Source organism: Vigna umbellata, chromosome 1 (assembly GCF_029865625.1).
Source record: "Vigna umbellata cultivar VRB3 chromosome 1, Vumbellata_1.0, whole genome shotgun sequence".
In the NCBI taxonomy this organism is placed as follows: domain Eukaryota; kingdom Viridiplantae; phylum Streptophyta; class Magnoliopsida; order Fabales; family Fabaceae; genus Vigna; species Vigna umbellata.
In genome coordinates, this window is record NC_142165.1 from 42,316,819 (window position 1) to 42,336,700 (window position 19,882).

The 19,882-nt window shown below is 31.8% G+C and overlaps 2 protein-coding genes across 5 annotated transcripts; both read left to right on the forward strand.

The window, feature by feature from the left end:
• The first annotated feature begins 3,079 nt into the window (after positions 1–3,079).
• LOC124824208 (uncharacterized) lies at positions 3,080–5,366 on the forward strand. Its single transcript, XM_047296602.2, has 3 exons — positions 3,080–3,233; positions 4,464–4,615; positions 5,088–5,366. The coding sequence occupies exons 1-3, from the start codon at positions 3,158–3,160 to the stop codon at positions 5,103–5,105; spliced, it is 246 nt and encodes an 81-aa protein (XP_047152558.1). The 5' UTR covers positions 3,080–3,157; the 3' UTR covers positions 5,106–5,366.
• A 1,778-nt stretch (positions 5,367–7,144) lies between these two features.
• LOC148205413 (nucleoside diphosphate kinase III, chloroplastic/mitochondrial-like) lies at positions 7,145–16,814 on the forward strand. Of its 4 annotated transcripts, XM_088103198.1 has the most exons (14): positions 7,251–8,677; positions 8,779–8,887; positions 8,977–9,059; positions 9,499–9,562; positions 9,669–9,786; positions 11,321–11,475; positions 11,657–11,702; positions 14,002–14,091; positions 14,391–14,531; positions 15,427–15,464; positions 15,575–15,625; positions 15,954–16,121; positions 16,216–16,328; positions 16,439–16,814. In XM_088103198.1, exons 1-14 carry the CDS (start codon positions 8,553–8,555, stop codon positions 16,560–16,562), a joined length of 1,425 nt encoding a protein of 474 aa, XP_087959324.1. In that variant the 5' UTR covers positions 7,251–8,552; the 3' UTR covers positions 16,563–16,814. The 4 variants fall into 4 exon arrangements, with proteins under 4 accessions (XP_087959323.1, XP_087959321.1, XP_087959322.1 ...); XM_088103197.1 differs by lacking the exons at positions 14,002–14,091; positions 14,391–14,531; positions 15,427–15,464; ... (2 more) ...; positions 16,216–16,328; positions 16,439–16,814 and having other exon boundaries at positions 7,145–7,293; positions 8,319–8,677; positions 11,657–11,889; XM_088103195.1 differs by lacking the exons at positions 14,002–14,091; positions 14,391–14,531; positions 15,427–15,464; ... (2 more) ...; positions 16,216–16,328; positions 16,439–16,814 and having other exon boundaries at positions 7,149–7,692; positions 8,319–8,677; positions 11,657–11,889.
• The last annotated feature ends 3,068 nt before the right edge of the window (positions 16,815–19,882 follow it).

The following is a 19,882-nucleotide window of genomic DNA, read 5'->3' on the forward strand; positions in this document are numbered from 1 at the left end:
TGATCGTTAATTATGAACTTTGCTGACGAAATTGGTAATTAGTGTTTGCAATAGGAGACTTCCCTTCGTTTATTGAATTCCATGATACTTTAAGCATGAAGTTCGTTTATAACAAGATCTTAGTATGCACTTGCATAATTGATGGCGTGGATTTTGATATATATTTCTTCAAGATGTTGTATTGCTAAAATTCTCATGATGATATATATTATGGTATATAACCGTATAATAAATGATTCGGTTACCAGATATTATGAATTGCACCGAATAAATAAGATATATAATAAACAAGGTATCAAAACCGTTTCGAGATTTTATAATATTGTTGTTGATAGTTATCTCTAACACAATAATTTATTTGACTATTTGAATCATGCCAGAAAATGTTTCGGTTATAATAATTAGATAACTATATTTATAGTTATGTACTATATTATATATCATATATCATATAATATATTCTGGATTATACTATATATTTAACATAAAAATAGTTGTTATAATATCTATTATCAATTAGATATTTTATGAAATATTCATATTTCAAAAAATACTTATCTTGTTGACGACGTCTCACGTGTAGTTTTTACTTTGTCGAAAGTTTCTCGTGTTGATCCGAAATAGTGATGTCGAGACCGAACGCTCGTCTTGGTTTCTTGTGGTTTCTAATAATCTTTCTGGTGCTTTGTTGTTCCTCCATGCTCCTCGTGGTCATCATTGGGTTTGACGCTCGGCCCCACGGTGGGCGCCAAAATGTTTCGGTAGATACTTTTAGGGACCGAGAGACTAACCTGCTGACGCGTCTGGGCCGCTCGCTCGCTTCCAAACTCCTCCTGTTGGCCGATCGGTGTTGGCGCAAACCGATCGGTCTCCTTCTTGACGAGGGGGATGTACCTGCAAAAGGTACTCCGACGCCCAAGTTAGGCGTGTGATTTGAAGAGCCTCGGCTCTTGGTTGAATATTTAGTGAATGGTTATCACTATTGACTATTTGAGAGTCATGTAGAATAAGTGGAACGTACCTGGCTTTCGGCCCTGGCTTTGTATTTATAATTTACCTCATGGATCCTAAGCTGATATAAGCCCAATAAAATATAAACAGAATAAGATATAAACAGATTACCTGAATATCCGGTTGGTTGTTTGTAACCACTCGGTTAATATTTTATACTATACAGATTTAAAAAAGAAAAAACAGAAAATCTACTATTTTAAGAAAAGTTAGGTTACAATAAGAGTGTGTTTGATTAATATAAAAATATTTAGTACGTATCTTAAAATAACTTATTTTAAGAGTTTTTAGTATATAAACTCGAAATGCCCCTCAACTATTTTTTAGATATTTGTAATTTATTTATTTATTATTCTTTATATTTTTATGCGTTTCTTTACTATTCTTCTCATTTATTTTAATTCAATAAAGACAATAAATAATTACACTATTTTTAATTTTTGTTGGATTCTCTTCTAATAATTTATGTAGTTCAAAAATTAAAAATAATTTAATATTATAACTTGAAAAACCTGTTGTTTCACTAAATAATTACTTAAAACTTTCATAATAAAAATTGTAAAAAATAAATATAATATAATAATAATTTTAAGTGAAAAAAAGTTTAAAAAATAATGTTAGTTAATATACATTTGTCAATTTATTTAACTAAAATGACTTGTCAAAATAATAAAAAATAAATTTAAAGAATAAATAAAGATATTAAAATTTTAATTTTCATACAAAATTTTAACTTACTATTATTTAATAATATATTTTCATTTAGCAAGATATAAATTTTATTTATATAATAAAATTTATATAATTATTTAATAACTAGGTTTTGGGAACAAGTCTTACAATTTAAATATGGAAAAGTGAACCCTTGTCATGGAATTTCTGATAGTGAAATTAAATTTGAAATATAAATTTCAAAACAAAATATGTTGTGGAAGAAGTGAATTGATTTTAGATTTAACTTTAAAATACTTTAATTTTTAATTTTAAAGCAATAAAGTAGTCCAATACTTTAATTATAAGTGTATCAAACTATTTATTTATTCTTTTTTTTTTCTTCAGAAGACCATTATTATATTATGTTATCGGTATCATCATCTAGTGCATATTAAGCTATTTGCAGCATTTTTCAAAAGATACTAAACTCATTTTCTTATTTATTTTAGGCTGATATTTCAAAACATTTCACATAAACTATAGATAAATTTGGTAAATGAAATCTAGATATAATTATTTTACCTATGTTTTATATAGTAGCTTATTTAAACAAGCTATTATATTAACATGTCAAAATAATCTATCCAGATTATACTTATAGTTTACCATTTTTTCTCTTAGAATAATAATAGAAGACTTTAATATCCAAACTACATTTTTATGACTAAGAATTTTAGATCATCGCTGCATTGTTACATTCTTTATTATTCATTTAATACTGTACTTATTTATTATTGAAATTATATAAATTTCAACGAATTATTTTGTTGATTATTTTATATAATTTTTTTATTTTTATGTAAGAAAACAAATTTTATATTTACGTGAAATTTTATATTTCCATTTATATTTTTATCAATCTCAACTGTAACAACGATACGATTATCTTTTCCAATTTCAGAATTTTTTTTACATAAAGTAGCTGTTTGTCATTATTGTTTTGTATTATTGTCTTGTACAGTTAAATTGTGGCTTATTGTTATTGTGTATAATTGCTAACACAAAAAATATTTTTTTTAAATAAATTTTTTTGGCTAATTAGACTTACGAAATTCTTACATAGTTTTCTTTTAATTATAACACTACCGCGATATTTTTTTTTTGAACAACATTAGAAATTTTTTTAGTCAACCATCTAAAATTGAAATTATTAAATATACATGAAAAACAATAAATAAGAAGTAAAAAAATTGAGAAAAATATACTAGTTTTTCTCTGCGAAAAACAAAGTAAAGAAAAATTGGACAAAACAAATGGGGAGGGTGTGAAGAGAAAATGAGTAATAGATTATAGAATGTTCATTGGATATGGGGGTGTAAACAGTGAGGCCCAAACATGGAGGGTGGACAATTGACATGATTTACAACATGAGTGTCGAGACAACGGAGAATTGTGAATCGGAAAGTGAATTTTGTAGCAGCAAGCGTGAGCGATGGGTGGAACTCAGGCGTTGAAACGAATTCCCCGCATCAAGTTTCCCAACAGACGTACCAACTCCGCTGCTTCTGGTCGGTACACTCTTTCTCCCTTTCAATTTTTCTCCATTTTCTACTTTCTGTGATGTTTTCAATCACTTTCTTGCCGTTTTCTACCACAATCAATGAATAATCTGAGCCTAAAATCGGAAAGAACCAAATACTCAAGTTGATTAGAGTCAAGGGTAAAGTAATATGTAATAGTGAGATCTACTCTTCATCTCCCAAGCTGGTTTTGTGAGCTTGAACTACTCCCATATTCAAATTGTAGGGTGATGCTATATTGTTTTGTGCCGATTATTCTATACAAGCTCCATAGTTTTAATTGACTTCGTTCACTTCGGCTGAAGGGGCGGTTAGTATTACGTTATTTAATTGCGCATAAGGATTCGTGGTTTGCAGAACGGTGTTTCCATCCGCATCCCATCAACGATTCTTAGGTGTCCCAAATTTTAGAAGACCATATACTTGTCGAATAGTCAGTATTACGAAGGATTAGTATGCTTTAATTATTATTACTTTTTTGCAGTTTATCTTATTTTATTTTATTTTTTGTTCAGTCTAGGTTTTCATTTTGATGATTATTTTGTGATTGATGAGAGAGTACTAAATGGATTTATTGAAAATATGGTTTCTGGTGGAGTCTACTAGAGGTGGTTTTTGACTCGTGTCGCTAGCTGATCAATCTAATGGGATATGGCTAAGTGGTTGTTGTTTTGGTAAATGTTTTTCAAATTGGAACTGCTGTTTGGTCGCGATTAAAGTGTAGTTGAATTTATTTTGTCAGTGTTAAAGGTTATTTTGTTAGTGTAAAAGGTTTTACATTGTGTCTACCAATGAAAAGTCACGGTTGATATGACTTAAAGTAATTGTTATAAAATGAAAGAAACTTATCATGTCAAACCTTCGTAATTGGATAGCATTGTGAAACTTCTCTACACCTTCCATACTTAGATTATTTACTCTAACTAAAATTTTACATTAACATAGAAAGATCATATAAAGTATTTTATAAGATGAAAATTTGTAAGAAATAGTTAAACAATTTGAAAAATTGCTTCGAAATCGTGCTTGGTTCATATCTGGTTTTTGAACTATTTTTTGTTCCACGGGGTCCGTTTGGGGCAGCGGATCTATTTTGAAAATTATGGTTGTGATTGGTAATAGTTGAGATCCTCTGACGAGTGACTGAATTCTTTCCTCAATTATCTGTCGATTGACTATGAGTAAAATTACCAATTCTGTTGAAAAATTTCATTGCAGGTTCTGCATCTGAGACTCAAGCTGCATCTTCAGCTAGCGATGCTAATTTGTCATTCTTTTCAAGTTCAAATGCTTCCGCGGCAGTGGGAGGGAAGGCCTCTCTTCAGCCCAAAAGAACTCCAGTGTCCAAAGAAGAAATTGAAGCAGTTTTGGTATGGAAAGTCTCCTTCTTAGTGCTGGGCTTTTTTACCTTTTCTGATTGCATTTGTTACTTTTGCTCATAACAAATACATTTATGGAGTGACAAGGGGTCACTGGGTTAGCTGGGTTAGGTTAGGACCCTACTTACCCTTGCATGAGCTACTATTGAAGTTTGCTACTAGTTAGGCTTCTTAAGAACTTCCTCCAGGAGAAGACCAACCGTTGGATGTGCATGGTTCCTACATCGGAACCTACGCACCTGTACAAAAAGGGAATATTTTCATGGAGGAAGTCTTCCTCCCAGAATATACGTGTGTTTTTCTTGTTTACTTATTTTTCGTAAATACTAATCATCTTTGGTTTTAGCCTGGCTAGGTATTGGCTTGATTGACTGATCAATACTTGATAACTGGGAGTCAAATCAGATTTTCTTGCCCCTTGGTTTATTTCTGTTACTAATTTAAAGTTGTGGACTTTTGGCAGTTGGGTGGCTGCTTCTAATCAAAAGTGTTCCGGAAAACGCACCTGTGTCTTGGACTTCTTTCTGTGACTCTGATTCATCAAACTTCTGACGATGCTTACTTTTTCCTTTTTGTTGTTGGAGTGTTTTTCTGACCACAGTTTACCGATTCAAATTGTCAATAATGGAATATGACCAGGTTTGAACTTTGAAATTGAGAACCGTGTTGTCCATGTTATTACTGCTATAACTAGCCAATTTACCTAGGCACAAAGTGCCTCAGTTGCTTGTTATACATTTAATTAGCAAGGAAGTGTGCAGAGTAAGAGAAGAAGAGTGTTTGTTATGGACCATATTCTATCGAGGCTGTTGCTGGTTGCCATGAGTGGAAAGCTGGACTGCTAGTATTGAATCACATTCAATATATAGTTGTTTGATTCCCTTGTGCCATGCAACTTTCAAAGCTTTCAGAGCCCCCCAAAGGCGAGTCACTAGGTATGAGTGTACCTTATTTTTCGTTGAACACCAAATGACCAATTACCAAAGCAGTCTCTGAACTCACCTCCTCAGGCAGCCATGTTGTTTCACACTGATCCACCGCTGTTACATTTCATTTAGTGGTACCAAAACGAAAACCCGGCTCAATGTAGGCCGACCTCTTGGGCTGGGCTATAAAAGCCCAAATTTAACTGAGGCCTAAAAAAATGAAGTCCAAGCCCTGTGAAAGCCTCGGTTTTGTGCGCTAAACCGGTATTTGACCGTGATTAGATTGGGATTTAACTCAAACTTTAAAGTCCAAATCCGTTTTGTCACCTCTTCATTCATCTAAATTAGGGAAGGCTCCCTTTGATAAGAACACTGCATTTCGGCACACTATCCTTAAAGTGAGATAGAATCTCCTACATGTTTGTAAGCATAAACATGTACTTTGGCAGAGTGCCCGGTTTTAATTTTCTTAATAGCGTGCAGTTTTATATCCTACAAGAGTTTGTTAAATTTAACTTTAAAACATGTATTTAAATAAACATAAAGAAATAAGGGATAACCCGTTAGAAATTCAAAGAGTTTTATGCATCTGGATTTATTATGAAATATTTGAATTTAAGGCTTTCCATTTTTTTTTAAAAGTAGCTCACGATTGTCATATCAAATTTAAGATTTGATCAAAAGCTGTCAAAACGAGTTATTCGGCTCGACCCGGTCCGATCCACCATGGGTTAGTAACTTAGTGAACCAATTCAACCTAACTCATTTATTAGCGAGCCAGAAAAATTTGAACCCAGCCCGACTCATCACGAGTTGGTGGGTAAACTGACTCATTTAATTATAATTTTTTTTAAATAAAAAAAATTACGAACTTTTTATAATTCAAATCTAAACAAATTTCACTGCTAAATTTTACTTCCAACATGGTGTTTAATTAATTTTAAAAATAAGAAACTTAAATAATTTTTTCAAGCAAAAACAAAATAATAAATACTTTTTTATAAAATTAAAATTAAAATTAATTTTAATAAAATAAAATTAGGTAGGTGGATTGATGGGTCAACCCGGTCCACCACGGGTTCAATCCGCATGAGTCGGGTTTAAATGAGTCGGATTAAAATCTGATCCGCATAAGAAAATACAAATTTTTTAAAATCAATCTGACTCAAATCTGTGGTGGACCGAGTTGACGCGAGTTGTGACCCGTTTTGACACCTCAACTAAAAAAATGAGAGAATGCATTAAGGGGGCGTCGACACACGTATATATTGCTTAAATAAATTTATATGTATATGAACTAAATTAAGGGTTTGCAACCTATCTTGAAACTAAATTCTACTTATTAACCTAAAAAGGTTATTTGTATTTGTCATAATTTTCACTTCAATTTGTTTTCTACATTACTTTTAACCAAAATCTTCTCAACTAATGTAAGATAAATTCTGTAATTTAATAAAATATATTGATTATATTTTTTTGCAATGATCGAAGATGACTGACACACATTAATAACTAATCATCACGATACTTAAACAGCTAATAACTTTTAAAACATTATATTACTTTTTTAATCTGTGAAGAATTGCGGATGGGGAAAAATTCATGGGCCAAAGTGTCTTTTCGCTATAACCGCAACAGCAAACGGAAGCGCGCTGTACGAAACAAACACCACCTTCTTGGGCTTCGAGCCGCTTTCTGTTTTCATTCCAGCGAGGAAAGTATCCAACCTCAAACCCTTCTCTGGTTTATTTCTTCAAACTCTATTCATAAAAAACTTCTCTTTTAATAATACGTCGTCTACTAATACTCTGGCACTTCTAACCTGTAAGCTGTAGCTGTCGTGCCACATGTTCTATTTGTTTGACCCATTATTTTTATTTTATTTATTTATTCTGTGTTTTCTTTCGATCTTCGCTCTGTTTGGAGTATTAGGGTTAGTATATCAGCAACATGTGTTGATCTAGTTTAGTAGTTCTGAGTTTCTGCTTGATTCGTGGTTTGAAGTGTATTATTATCGTTCTTTGTTTTCCGACGTTTCTGCTTCTGTATCTTGTGGCTACTACTATTTCCGACTGAGTTCCGTTGTTTAAGTTGATGAATGTGGGTGAAGGCTTTTGTTGATCACGTGGAGCGATTGTATAGGTGAAGTCTATTCCTCACACTATTTAAATGAGCATCCGAGTCTTTCTGGGTTATCGATTTTTTGCTTTTAAAGAAGCATTATAATCGAGTATTTAGCATGCTGTTCGCTTTGGACTTTGGAGTAATACATAACCATAGTTAAATACTAAGCTGGAGTTATTCTTTCAGTATGTTTTATAATTTGATCTGCGTAAAAGAGTTGCTTCTTTTTACCTTGAGAGGGAGGAAATAATGGAAAAGGGATACCGTTTGTTTGTTATAGCAGCTGGCAAACCAATGCCGTGAGAGCCAGTCTTATATCTTCTCTAGAACTTGCCTGTTTTTCTTGAGTTTTTGGTCCCTTGTGATTGGTAGTCAGCATTTTCTTTACGATCTTTCTGGACGAATGGATTTTATATTCCACACCACTTTATTTGAAGGCAAAGGAACATGCTTTTCTCTTCAATTGTAGTAGTTTAGCCACAACTATTCTGGGACTGCTTGTTTTTGATGGTCTAACGATTTGCGTATGTTGTTTTCTTGTTAGCCGGTGGTAGTCCACGATGTTTTTTTTTGGGGGTGGTGGTGGTAAAGATTGGATGTGGATGTTTTATGTGTTGCTGAACTTTTGTTTTTGTACATTTCAGGGCTGGCACCCGTGTCATATTCCAACTATTTGCTGAAATGACCTTTGGCTGCATACTGGGCGAAAGTCAAAAACTGATTTGCAACTTATGAATCAGTTAAGGAAGTGGTGAATTTTGTGCCTATTTAACATCTTGGCGTGGTTATTATTATATAAGGATAAACCCTGCTTCACTCTTATGCTGTCGTCCTCAAAATAGGATTGCCGTCCTTTCTTCTTGTTGAAGGTAAATTTAATGGATGATGGTCCCCCGAAACTAAAAATCATCCCTGATCACTTTCAAGTTCCAACAGCAAGTTCAGAATCCCCTGAGAGCAGAACATCATCTATTACAGAGCCTGGAACTGATCAATCATCAAGGTATGGTTTCCTGGTTAAAAATGAATAGAAGAAAGCAATAATAAAAACAGTTGTTGAGAGACTTTCAATTTATTTGATTCACTCAATCTAGCTTAGTTTAGGTCCTCACGCCATCAACGGAGTCGAAGGAAATTAAGGACAGCTTTCATGTTGAACTTGTTTTCTCCTCGGCGACTGTCATGGGGTTCCAGTACTGGAGGTCAGGAAAAGGTGTGATTTGAGAAGCTTTTATGCTGAGCATATTTTGTCATCGGTCAAGTTTCTATTACATCCTACCAATAAAAATTTATATTCTGTAGGTTGAGCTAACAGCTGCGGAAGTGGAATCACTTCGAACAGAACTTGCCGATATAGAGGAGAGGGAAGCTCACTTGAAAGCTCAGTGAGTGATGTCATCCTCAACTTTGTAATATTAATTGTTCACTAATTAGCAGAATTCTTTCGGTCACAATTCTTGTATCCTCTAGGGGTCCTGATATTATTCATAGAAGCTGCGTAGATGCTGTCATAAGTATTAAAATCTAGATAAGTGTGACTTTTTGAAGTGTTAAGAATAAAATGAGGACTTCCTTTTTCTTTCGTTGTTATCCATTTCACTCCTTACAAGTGATTCTTCCTGGTGTGCTAGACACAGTTACTCTTTAGTCTTATTTGTAGTTGAAATAGCTGCATTGAGAAAATAAAGAAATTAACTGTTTAATACCTATCTACCTATTCCTCCCCTTTCTGTGGGGAATTCTTGATTGGCTTAGGAGAGCTGGGGTGCTGTGCTTTCTTGTATAATGATTTATTAAATTAATTTTGTTTAACAATTAACACAGGTTGGAACATATTGATGAAGTTTTGCGGTCTGCTCGTTTATCTGGATATTTATACATTCGAACTGTACTAACTGCCTGCCCTACACCAGTTTATGTTTCTTTAGTTTGAGCTTCATTATTTATTTGACATAACAAGCTGAACTCATTTGCTTTTGCTCTCTCTTGTAAAGAGATGGGCAGCACTACCAGGAGAACCTGCACCGATAGATGATACTGAAGTAGATGATCGGCTTCCTCGTTTTGTTGTTCTCCATGGAGCATGTATATTTTTATATCTGTTGTGTACAGGTAATGCAGTAAGTCATGTTCTTTCATTCTTGCAGTTCTCATTTTTAAGAATTACTTTGCTTTAATATTAATGCAGTTAAATCTGAACAGTAAAGCTCTGCTCTCTGTTTCGTATTATTCTCCCGCGCCCCTCTATTTTTGAATATATAAAGAAATACCAATTTATTTGAAGATGTTTTATTCCTTTTTGAATGTTCTTGCTTGCTCCTAAACGATTTATGCTAGGTAGAATGCATGAAAGTGAATCCAGCGTAGGATATAGAATCTATAGATAACGGCAATTCTCTGTTTGTCATTGTATTGTTATTATACTCGATATTAGTCACATGAATTTGCTGACATACATAAGATGCAGGAATTCAACTGTTTTAGTGAGGATAACTCTTTTGAATTGTCTGCCTGTAGGAATGATATCTCATCACAAAAGTGATGAAATGTCCGTTTCATTTTACCGAAACATAGATGTAAATAAAGAAGAGCAATCTATCCAGTTCACTCTTCAGATCTAAAATTTTTTTCAGACCAATTTGAGTTATCTAGGAGCCAAAAGATAGCGCAGGTTGATTTGTTTTGGTAACCCAAAAGTTTATTTGGTTCAAATTGGGCCAAACGGTCAAGACAAGCTTATTTAACTTAAAAAATTAATTATTATTTTTTTCATTTTTCTATCAATTATAACATAAGAAACATAAGAGGGGACTAGACTCAATTTTTTTCACTCTATCCACAACAAACACCACCCGAGAAAGAATATTCCATTGGAACACCCATGCTTTCAAATTATTTTCTCAACCAAATATGAACTTATTTTCATCTTTCAGTTAAATGCATGATGTGACTAATCAGAACGTCAAAATTTACCGGGCTTCACAATCTTTTTTCTACAGATAAATTACATTTGTGCCTTTTAAAATGTGGGTGGATGAGAAATGGAAGTGTTGGAAACCTCTTAATCACCGTGTGGAATGCCTTTTCAATAACTTTTATAATCAATTCCTCGGTTAGGAAAATTCATTCTCCATTGGATAGTACCACTTCTACTATCTTGAAGTTTGTTATTGACCATTTTTTTCTTTCAAATCAGAAGCTCGTATATAGGTATCGTCACCATATAGTTAAAGACGTTTAGATGACGTTTGTTTGGATTTCAACCTGTCAAGAATCAACTCTCCAAAAGCTTGAGCTACTGGAAGCTCCAAGAATTCTCTTTATAATTATTTAAAAAATTCCCTTTTATGTCAAAGGATGGACCAGCCGTAGACCCACCCTAATTTAAATAGAGTAATAGGAGCAGCAGCGGGGAATTTGCTGCTAGCTTAGTCAAGGAGACCCTTATGTCATGCTTAGAACTAGCTCTCCCATATGCATAAGCTATTTTGAAAAAGCCTAAATTTGTGTTTTAATCTGTCTTTGAAAAAGAACAACTGCACATGGTTCGCTCAATCAAACAAAAATTATTCTCAAGCTTTTAAATGATTTACTTTCATTTATAAAGCATCAATGCATGCTTTCTGATGAAGGGAAAACATTGCAGATATAAGCCCGCAGGACTCGACTCTTCTATCTGATATCATTGAAGTAGGGAGTTTACCATGTTTTAAGCAAGAAGATGATGAAATTCAGTATGCCTTTTATATTTTAACTCGTCATGGATTGCGATATGAATGCTCAAGCAGTTCTAAGATACAGGTGTGTTCACGTTAAGATAATTTGATTCTTAGTAGTACTTATTAATATTATTGTATTTTAGTTTTACACTCTGAACTATGTTAAGCAATTTTCATCCTTGATATAATTTTGATCACCTTCTAAAGTCAGTCACATGTCACCATTTCAATGATGTAGTTTGCCTCCAATGTTCTTCTTTCAGGTGGGCTCTTGGTTATCAGCTTTACAAAGCGAATGCAAATTGGAATGTGATACATTTCCTAAAGCTGACCGCAAACTGGAATCTGATACTTCAGTTCCCAATGGTTCGACTAAGATTTAATATAAGTACACCTTGTTTGGTGAGTTTAAGTGGCTTTTGTAAATCTTGGCTACTTTGTAAATAACGATGATATCTTGAAAGTAACTTAATAAAAACTAGTGATTTATTTGTGACTTTTTAAACCTTGCAATTTTAATGACCTTTCTATATGTATGTTAACTAGAGTTGGTACATCTTTATAAAGAGAAACATAAAATTGAATGCTTACACCTGAATAGTGACTATTGTGGCATCTTGAGGTTTAAAAAAGGATAAAAACTCTGCATGAAGATTGGTGGTTATACTTTTGTTCACGAACAGCATTATGAGTTGTTAGTGTCCAACTTTCATTATCTTCCTGGGGAGATTATGATAAGCTGTAAATTATATTGTAGGCATAAAATAGTGATATAAAGAAGTGGGAGGGGGTAAAAGTTGATAGTTGGGTTACAAAAGATTTTCATTCGTGTCATGGGAAAGACTTCTCCCCTCTGCCCCTACTGAAATAATAATCAAGAAAAATGTGAATGCCAAGATTATACGGTGAATGTATTTAGAAATGAGTGTGAATTAAGCTCTATTTCACCTCAAAAACTAAACTAGAGAGGATTATCCAAAAGTCATTATAGGAATGCCTTCGACGTATATCAAGTGAATGGTTGGGCGATGCTTTACGCCCCTTATAGTAACAAAAAGGAATAGAAGTGAAAATCAAATGCGAAAGGGGTGCCAATTTTAGCTATAACGGAGAGATATTTGCGGCTCGTGTTTCCCATCGGAAATTCTTCTTATTTAATCTTACTATTAGTATTATTTCTTATTATTATTTTGATTAAAAAAAAAGAAAAATGACAGGCAGGCAGTTACTTAATTGATTATGTGGTTAAAATAGTTTTTAAACACATTTTTTGGCCTAACATTGCTGAAGAAAAAATTCCACGTTTTGGTGGACAATCTTGAGAGTGAAGTTGATTCCACAATTTCTTTTTAGTTTTCCATCTCCGTTTCACTGAAGCAAATGAAGTGGGTCACGTTTAGGTAGTTAAAACTACTATACTCAGACATTTAAAAAGGTGAGCACAGGTTACAAGCTAAATTTCCTTGATTGCAATCGAGACTTGAGCCTCATCTAAGAAACTTTTCTTTGGTTCTTTTTGTCCAAATGCAACAGTACCACGTAAAGTATTTGACAAGAGAGGGGGTTTCGTAATGATTTTCCAGGAAACAAGAATCTATAAAAGAGCATTGTTCCCTACCTCTATCCCTCTTTTCTCACCCTTTAAACTAAATCAATCATTCATCAATCTTATTATCACTACATCATCCTTTTCAACCATCATTTCTCTTGCTATTATCCTTTGTACATAATAAAATCTCTGTCTCCTCTGCTGTTAATAATTTCACTTCAGCCATCCCTCCTCCGGTTGTTGGACTTATTCTGTAACATAAATGCGGATGTCCCCTGCAGCTAGAAAACAACTTTAGGATGAGCAGTTCAATCTCTCACCATCCATTTTTAATTATTTTTTCTGTAAAAGTTTAATGCATATTAGCGGTTGAGATACATGCACCTAAAAGTTAAATTGGAGAATAGTAGGAAAATATGCTAAAGTTTTTTAGATTTTTTAATTCAGTCATGAAAATTTCTTTATCGTTAAAGATGATGATACGGAAATCATATGTAACAATCTGGTTATTTAACATGTCAATTTTAATATTATTTTATATTGATAAAAAATACTTTTATACTTATATTATTAATGTATAAAGATAAGTGACCAAAATAATAGTCTTATCACCTAATTAAAAGTATGAACCTAAAATTTAGTTAATCCAAATAAAAAAATTAAAAATTTATGCGATTTGTATAACTAATATTTTACATGTGAATGCTTGTTAGGTGAGAGTAAGAAGTAGAGAATGCAGGAAGCGCACAGATATAGGGGGAGGAGGTTGGAGAGGATCTTATTCCGAGCACGTGGGCTCAAACATCATGGGCAATGTTTGACTGCAGTAGTAAAGTTACTTAATTAACCCTAACTCTCACTACGTGCTCACATACACACCACCCGTTTCCAATTTACACATCCTACCAAAACTACCGAAAAGTTAAAAAAACAAAAACCCAAGGACCAAATTGCAAAGGTAGGCGAAATAAAAGGAAGCGATAATCCTTGATCATTCTTCACCGTTGCATCCTTGTGTTCTCTTCTTCTGCTCTGTCACTCAGAACAATCTACACGAAGCCAAGAAGATGGCCTCACAGGTTTGCAAATCTGCTTCAAGAGCCGCGAGGTCCCTTCTTTCTGCTTCCAAAGCCTCTCGTTTTCACTCTCGTAACTACCTCCTATGCCTTTTTCTCATCATCATTCTCCAATTGCCTTTTTTTTTAATTTAAACCTTTCTTATACCCTAACCACTATATCGTCGTGCTAAAATTAAACCTTCATGATTCTCAGCTTTCTTTTTAATTTTCTTTTATACAATTTGCGCGAACATCTGTTTTTTTTTTTGGATTGGAAATATCCGTGTACTTTGTTATGGTTTTCGTTAGGAACCGATTGGAAATGTGAATGGGTTGAATTTAGATGTTTTGTGTTTCGCTGAGACGAAAAATGAATTTTCGCTTTTACAGAAGGACGTGCGGTTGGGGCTGCTGCTGCTGTTTCATTGAGCAGCAAAGTGCCTCTTTGGTCCTCGAGTCATGGGAGGAGCGGTTCTGGAAGTGGATCCGCGTCATCATGGATTTCGGGAGCCATTGCTCTTCCTGCTGCAGGTTTGGTCAGCAATAACTGTTGAAACAATGCATTTACTTTTTGACTACTGTGTGTGTTTGTGATCACAAAGTGACAAACCGGATATGTATTTTAATTGCTACGAATGGGCATCTTTAATCCTGCGTGCCACTATCGTTTATATCATATATTTGTCTACAATGAGTAGATCTACACTGTACAATTAATATAGATGGTTAAGATCTAAGTAAGATGTACATATATAAAAATGTGAATCTGATACAACAGACAATGCAATTATTTTAAAAATATATATAATACAATTGTTTGAGATACATATCTAGTCATGTAATAGAATTTCATAAAATTAAGATTAGATTTAACTAAAAATCATAAGCATCTTAATCAATTACTTATATGAGATGCCGATTGGGTGTCAAAGGAGGAGGAGCCTCGTCCCTTGCTGCTTAATAGTAGCAGCTGTGGCTTTCGGGACCTCTTCAACATCAATAATACTATTTTTGGATCAAGTTATGTTTTTGGATGTCATACACTTTTAATTCCCTTAACATCCCCTACATAGTAAAATATTTCAAAACTTTAATCAAGTCTTTTTAGATTTAACCAATTTTTGACACAGTAACTTAACACTTTAACCGATAGTGACCCAATAGAAATGACACGATAGGTCTAACAGGTTTTAACTTATGGTTATGGTTTTGATATTATGTTAAAATGTAGATTTATATTCACTTGTATCGATATTTTTTTATCTATAGTAGGATGTGAAATCGGATTTCCGACAAAAGTTTTAAGCGTCTGCTTATATGCTTTGAATTAGTTGGTGGGATCTTAACATTAGTGCAGGCTTCCTTTAACTTGGTATTCTGCTACTGATTTTATTTTATTTTCTTTTTCTTCTGTTGTGTCTTGAAGCTTACATGTTCCAAGATCAGGAGGTGCACGCAGCTGAGGTACGCTTTACATTTCTTTAACGAATTCTCCTTGCCTTTTACGCTGATACTGCTGGTTGCGTGCTGTTTTCCCTGACACGATTATAACGTGTCTACTTTTTCTTACACAGCTGGAGCGCACTTTCATTGCCATCAAGCCTGATGGAGTTCAGAGAGGGCTGGTAAAGTGAAATTTCATTTCTTGCACTTCTTTATGATTTGTTTGTGAAACATTGTGAACAAGTAAGTGCAACTTTGTCATCACGTGTCACAATATGGTCCCTACTTTGAGAAATGATTACCGAGTATGGAAATACAGTCTCAACTAATCTTTGCTTAATCTTATTTAAAATGTTATTAATTCTTTTTTCTATATTCGTTAATTTAACTTTCACACATACATTAGTCGAAACATGAAATCCTTATAATTTGGGACTATCTAATGCTCTCTTCCACACTTCTGACCTTTGTTCAGGTTTTGCTCACCATTTTTGTTTTTCTCCTTTTCAGATTTCTGAGATTATATCTCGTTTTGAGCGGAAAGGGTACAAGCTTGTGGGAATTAAAGTAGTGATTCCTTCAAAGGAATTTGCCAAACAGCACTATCACGACCTGAAAGAAAGACCCTTCTTCGATGGGCTGTGTGATTTCCTAAGCTCTGGTCCTGTTATTGCAATGGTTAGAAAATAGAAATGACTCAACCTCTGATGACAGGAATAAAAAAACCAGTGTTCTTAATTATTTTTTTGTTTCCCTAAAATTCATGTCACAGGTGTGGGAAGGACAGGGAGTTATTTCCTATGGCAGAAAGCTAATTGGAGCCACAGATCCCCAGAAATCAGAACCTGGAACAATTAGGGGTGATCTGGCTGTTGTTGTTGGAAGGTAACCAATTGTTCTGCAAATAAATTTGCTAGTTTTGTTTCTCTTTACACAATGCTTTGTACATTATTTGGTCATCACAAATTTGATTATAATTGTCTTGTGCTTTACAGAAATATCATTCATGGGAGTGATGGTCCCGGAACTGCCAAGGATGAGATTAATTTGTGGTTTAAGCCAGAGGAGTTAGTTAGTTTCACTAGCAATGCAGAGAAGTGGGTTTATGGTGCCAATTGATTCTTTCTCTCATGCCTTGAGTTTTTCTATAAGCTCGGTGAGTTTTTTTGGAATAAGTCATTTTTCAGCGGCTATACTGAACTCTGCAAGCCACAAATAAGCGCGATTGAGATTCGTAGCGTTAATGTATTTTAATAGGAATTGCATTATTTTATTAGTAGTGTGACATTAATTATGCCAATAATTCTAAATGGGTCAATTGGCTTTTTCTTGAAAAGACTGTTCATCTTATAATACAAAACTTGTGGGAGACTTTAAATCTTTCAAGAATATTAGGTAATGAATTTATAAATAATTTCTTTTAAAAGTCTATTAATAAGTTGTATTATTAATATGCAGCAGTGTATTTTTGAGGAAAATTCTTTAAATTTCTTAATTTAGGTTCTTTTTTAAACATTATTCTGCTCCAAATAGGGAAATAAGGTTATATATGATTATGATAAAAAATATTTACTAATTTTATGAATACTGATATTAAAAAAAAAATCTACATTTTTATATAAGATCTTTATATTTATCTTTACAAGGCTTTTTACTAAAATAACTATAGTATGGACGATGAATTCTTGTAAAAAAAAACTCTGGTGATCTCTAAATATATCTTTTATACTTTTACGCTGTTTAGATTTTTTTTTATATTCTTACATCTTAAAAGTTAAATTATAAGGTCTTTTATATAGCAATAAAAAGTTATTTAAGAGCTCAAACTGTGGTTTGTTATAAAAGTAAAATTTAGATGAACTTTTATAAAGTCTTGTATAATGAGATAAGAAAAACTAGAACATAAAATATCATAAGATTTTACTAAAGATGCTACAATTAAATTTTTTTTAAGAAATATTCTCTTCTAGAAACTCATCGTCACTTAAATCAACTACTTAATAAATTATCCTAATATGACGGGTTGTAACAAATAAAAAGCCCTATAAAATTTATGAAATCTAATACGAATTGAGGTGGACCATGGTTACATTAAAAATTATTTTTCAATGCAGTTCCTCGTGATGAATGCGAGTTATTTTATCATTATGATGTAATCTCATCGTAATGAAATTATAAGAGTGCTGCAACTTATGAAAGAATTTTGAATTTGGACCAACTACTTGTCCAGATTATGACTTAATAAAACTTTATTAATATTTGGTCTAAGACAAGAGACGCATAAGATTCAAATATTATTTCTAGGTTGATTTCTGATTATATTTACATAACAATAATGACATTTTGAAATGATTCTCGGAATAAAATTTTATTTATAAAATATGTTTCAATGACATAGTGAGAATATCATATTATTCCACTATTTTTTTTAGTTTACCAAATAATTATTAATGTTAAGTAATGAAGAGCTAATAACCATATTGAAAAATAAAAACTTCAATTAAAAATCGATGTATATTCACATTACACAATTCCTCAAAAAATCTCAAATTAATTAGAAGAATTGTATACTGTAAATTGAGACAAAAATCTTAAATTAAATGTTAACTTTTCGACAAAGTGTAAAAAATTCTATAAATAATAAAATGAAAATTTTAAGTAGCGATTTTTTAAAAAAATTTGTATTTGTTTGACTAATTAGGATTACTTACTAATTTAAATAGTGATTAAAAACATTGACCGATTCAATTCAAGATAAAAATATATAAAACTACTAAATGTTAAAGTTATTTAAGAAAAATTTCACCAATGTTGAATTATCTTTTTCGTTTAACTTGGGACAAATTAACTTTTGTTTCATGTCCAATTACTTTTTTTTTTTCAATCTTCAATCTTCCTAGATAGTTATCCCAATAAAAAATAATTAAATCTTTATTAAAAAAATATAAAAATTATACATCTTTCCATAAAAATAACACAAAATACATATATAAAAGACAAATAATATATTCTAATAAATATGAATAATGAATATTTATCATACTTGTCATTAATTACACTAGAGAAATTATCATATAAAATATCAACTTTTTAATAATACATTAATTTTTCAAATATTTTTTTAAATGGGAATGAAGTCATATTCATTTGTAATTTCATGGTGATATGTTAATACTTTTAAGATTTTCCTTAAACAGGGAAAAGACATATTATAAAGATTTTTTTTTCTACTCTTTTAATTTTGTCGTATTTAATGTAATTTTATTTTATTTTTATTGTTTGCGTTAATTTGTACTGTGTTCATGGAAATTTCTTTATTGATAGAGAAAAAAAAATCATCTATGTTATCATTAATGAATCTATTTACAGAATGACAATTAGTTTTTATGTGACAAATGTTTAAGATAAAAAATATTCAGCCATATAAAATTAAGGTAGTTTATGGATTATTACTTAATTCATTATTCTAATATGGTCAAATTATTGATTTTGGCGAATTTATATTTTTCAAATTAGGCTTAAAAATTTTTGAACATAAATTTAGATTATTTTTTCACTTTGATAGATGCTTAATAATGTTTGAAACCTTATTTTTCACTTTAGATTATTTAGATTATTTTTCACAGTGAAATGGTAACTTGCTTTTGGATACACATGTAGTAAAAAATACAATATACATGGAATAAAAAAAATAAGTATTATATAATGGTGGAAGCAGTTTAAATTATTCTTTTATAAATAAGAGTTATTTACAATTAAAAATTACGTATTTGAGTCCGATTTAAAAAAAATTACAAAAATAGTTAAGTCTTGCTTATTCGAATGACTTTATTTTAAAGAAATCGTTATTTAAATGAACAATTTCTGACTTTTAAAGCTTAAGTCATGAAAAGACAAAGATTTTAATGAAAATATTAAAATTGTGAGCCTAAATAGTGACTTTAATTTAATTAATTATGTTTAAACGAAGTTATCATGCAAATAACATATGACTTTAGAAAAAATACAATAAAGTTGACTAAAAGTTTTGATTTCTTCTAAATTCAAAAACACTAAAATCGTACAACTAAAGACTTTAGTGTAATTGTTGTTGAATAAAAGTTTTGAACTAAAATCATGTTTACTGATAATGATTTTGGTGTATATTTTTTATTTATGACTTCTCTCTCTATTTAGATTAATTCATATACATAAAATTAATTACTGTATAGTTAACTTCATAACTTATATTTTTGTTATTAAAAGGACTCCTTAGATAATTAAAATATTCTAGATTATTTAAAAAAAAAATCACCGAACACCTCCAAAGAACCTCCAAAGGTAAAAGTTATTTCTACATAATATCGTAAACAATTCATTATATTTTACTCTGTAAAATTTCTTACACATTGAAATGATTTTCTTTCTGCAATTTATGTCGAAATTGAGAAATAAAAGAA

Coding starts and splice junctions, on each gene's coding strand:
- LOC124824208 (XM_047296602.2), top strand. CDS start 3,158: ATGGGTGGAACTCAGGCGTTGAAACGAATTCCCCGCATCAAGTTTCCC. Junction 3,234..4,463: donor TACCAACTCCGCTGCTTCTG/GTCGGTACACTC, acceptor ATTTCATTGCAG/GTTCTGCATCTGAGACTCAA.
- LOC148205413 (XM_088103198.1), top strand. CDS start 8,553: ATGGATGATGGTCCCCCGAAACTAAAAATCATCCCTGATCACTTTCAA. Junction 8,888..8,976: donor GTACTGGAGGTCAGGAAAAG/GTGTGATTTGAG, acceptor TATATTCTGTAG/GTTGAGCTAACAGCTGCGGA. Junction 16,329..16,438: donor CTGGCTGTTGTTGTTGGAAG/GTAACCAATTGT, acceptor TGTGCTTTACAG/AAATATCATTCATGGGAGTG.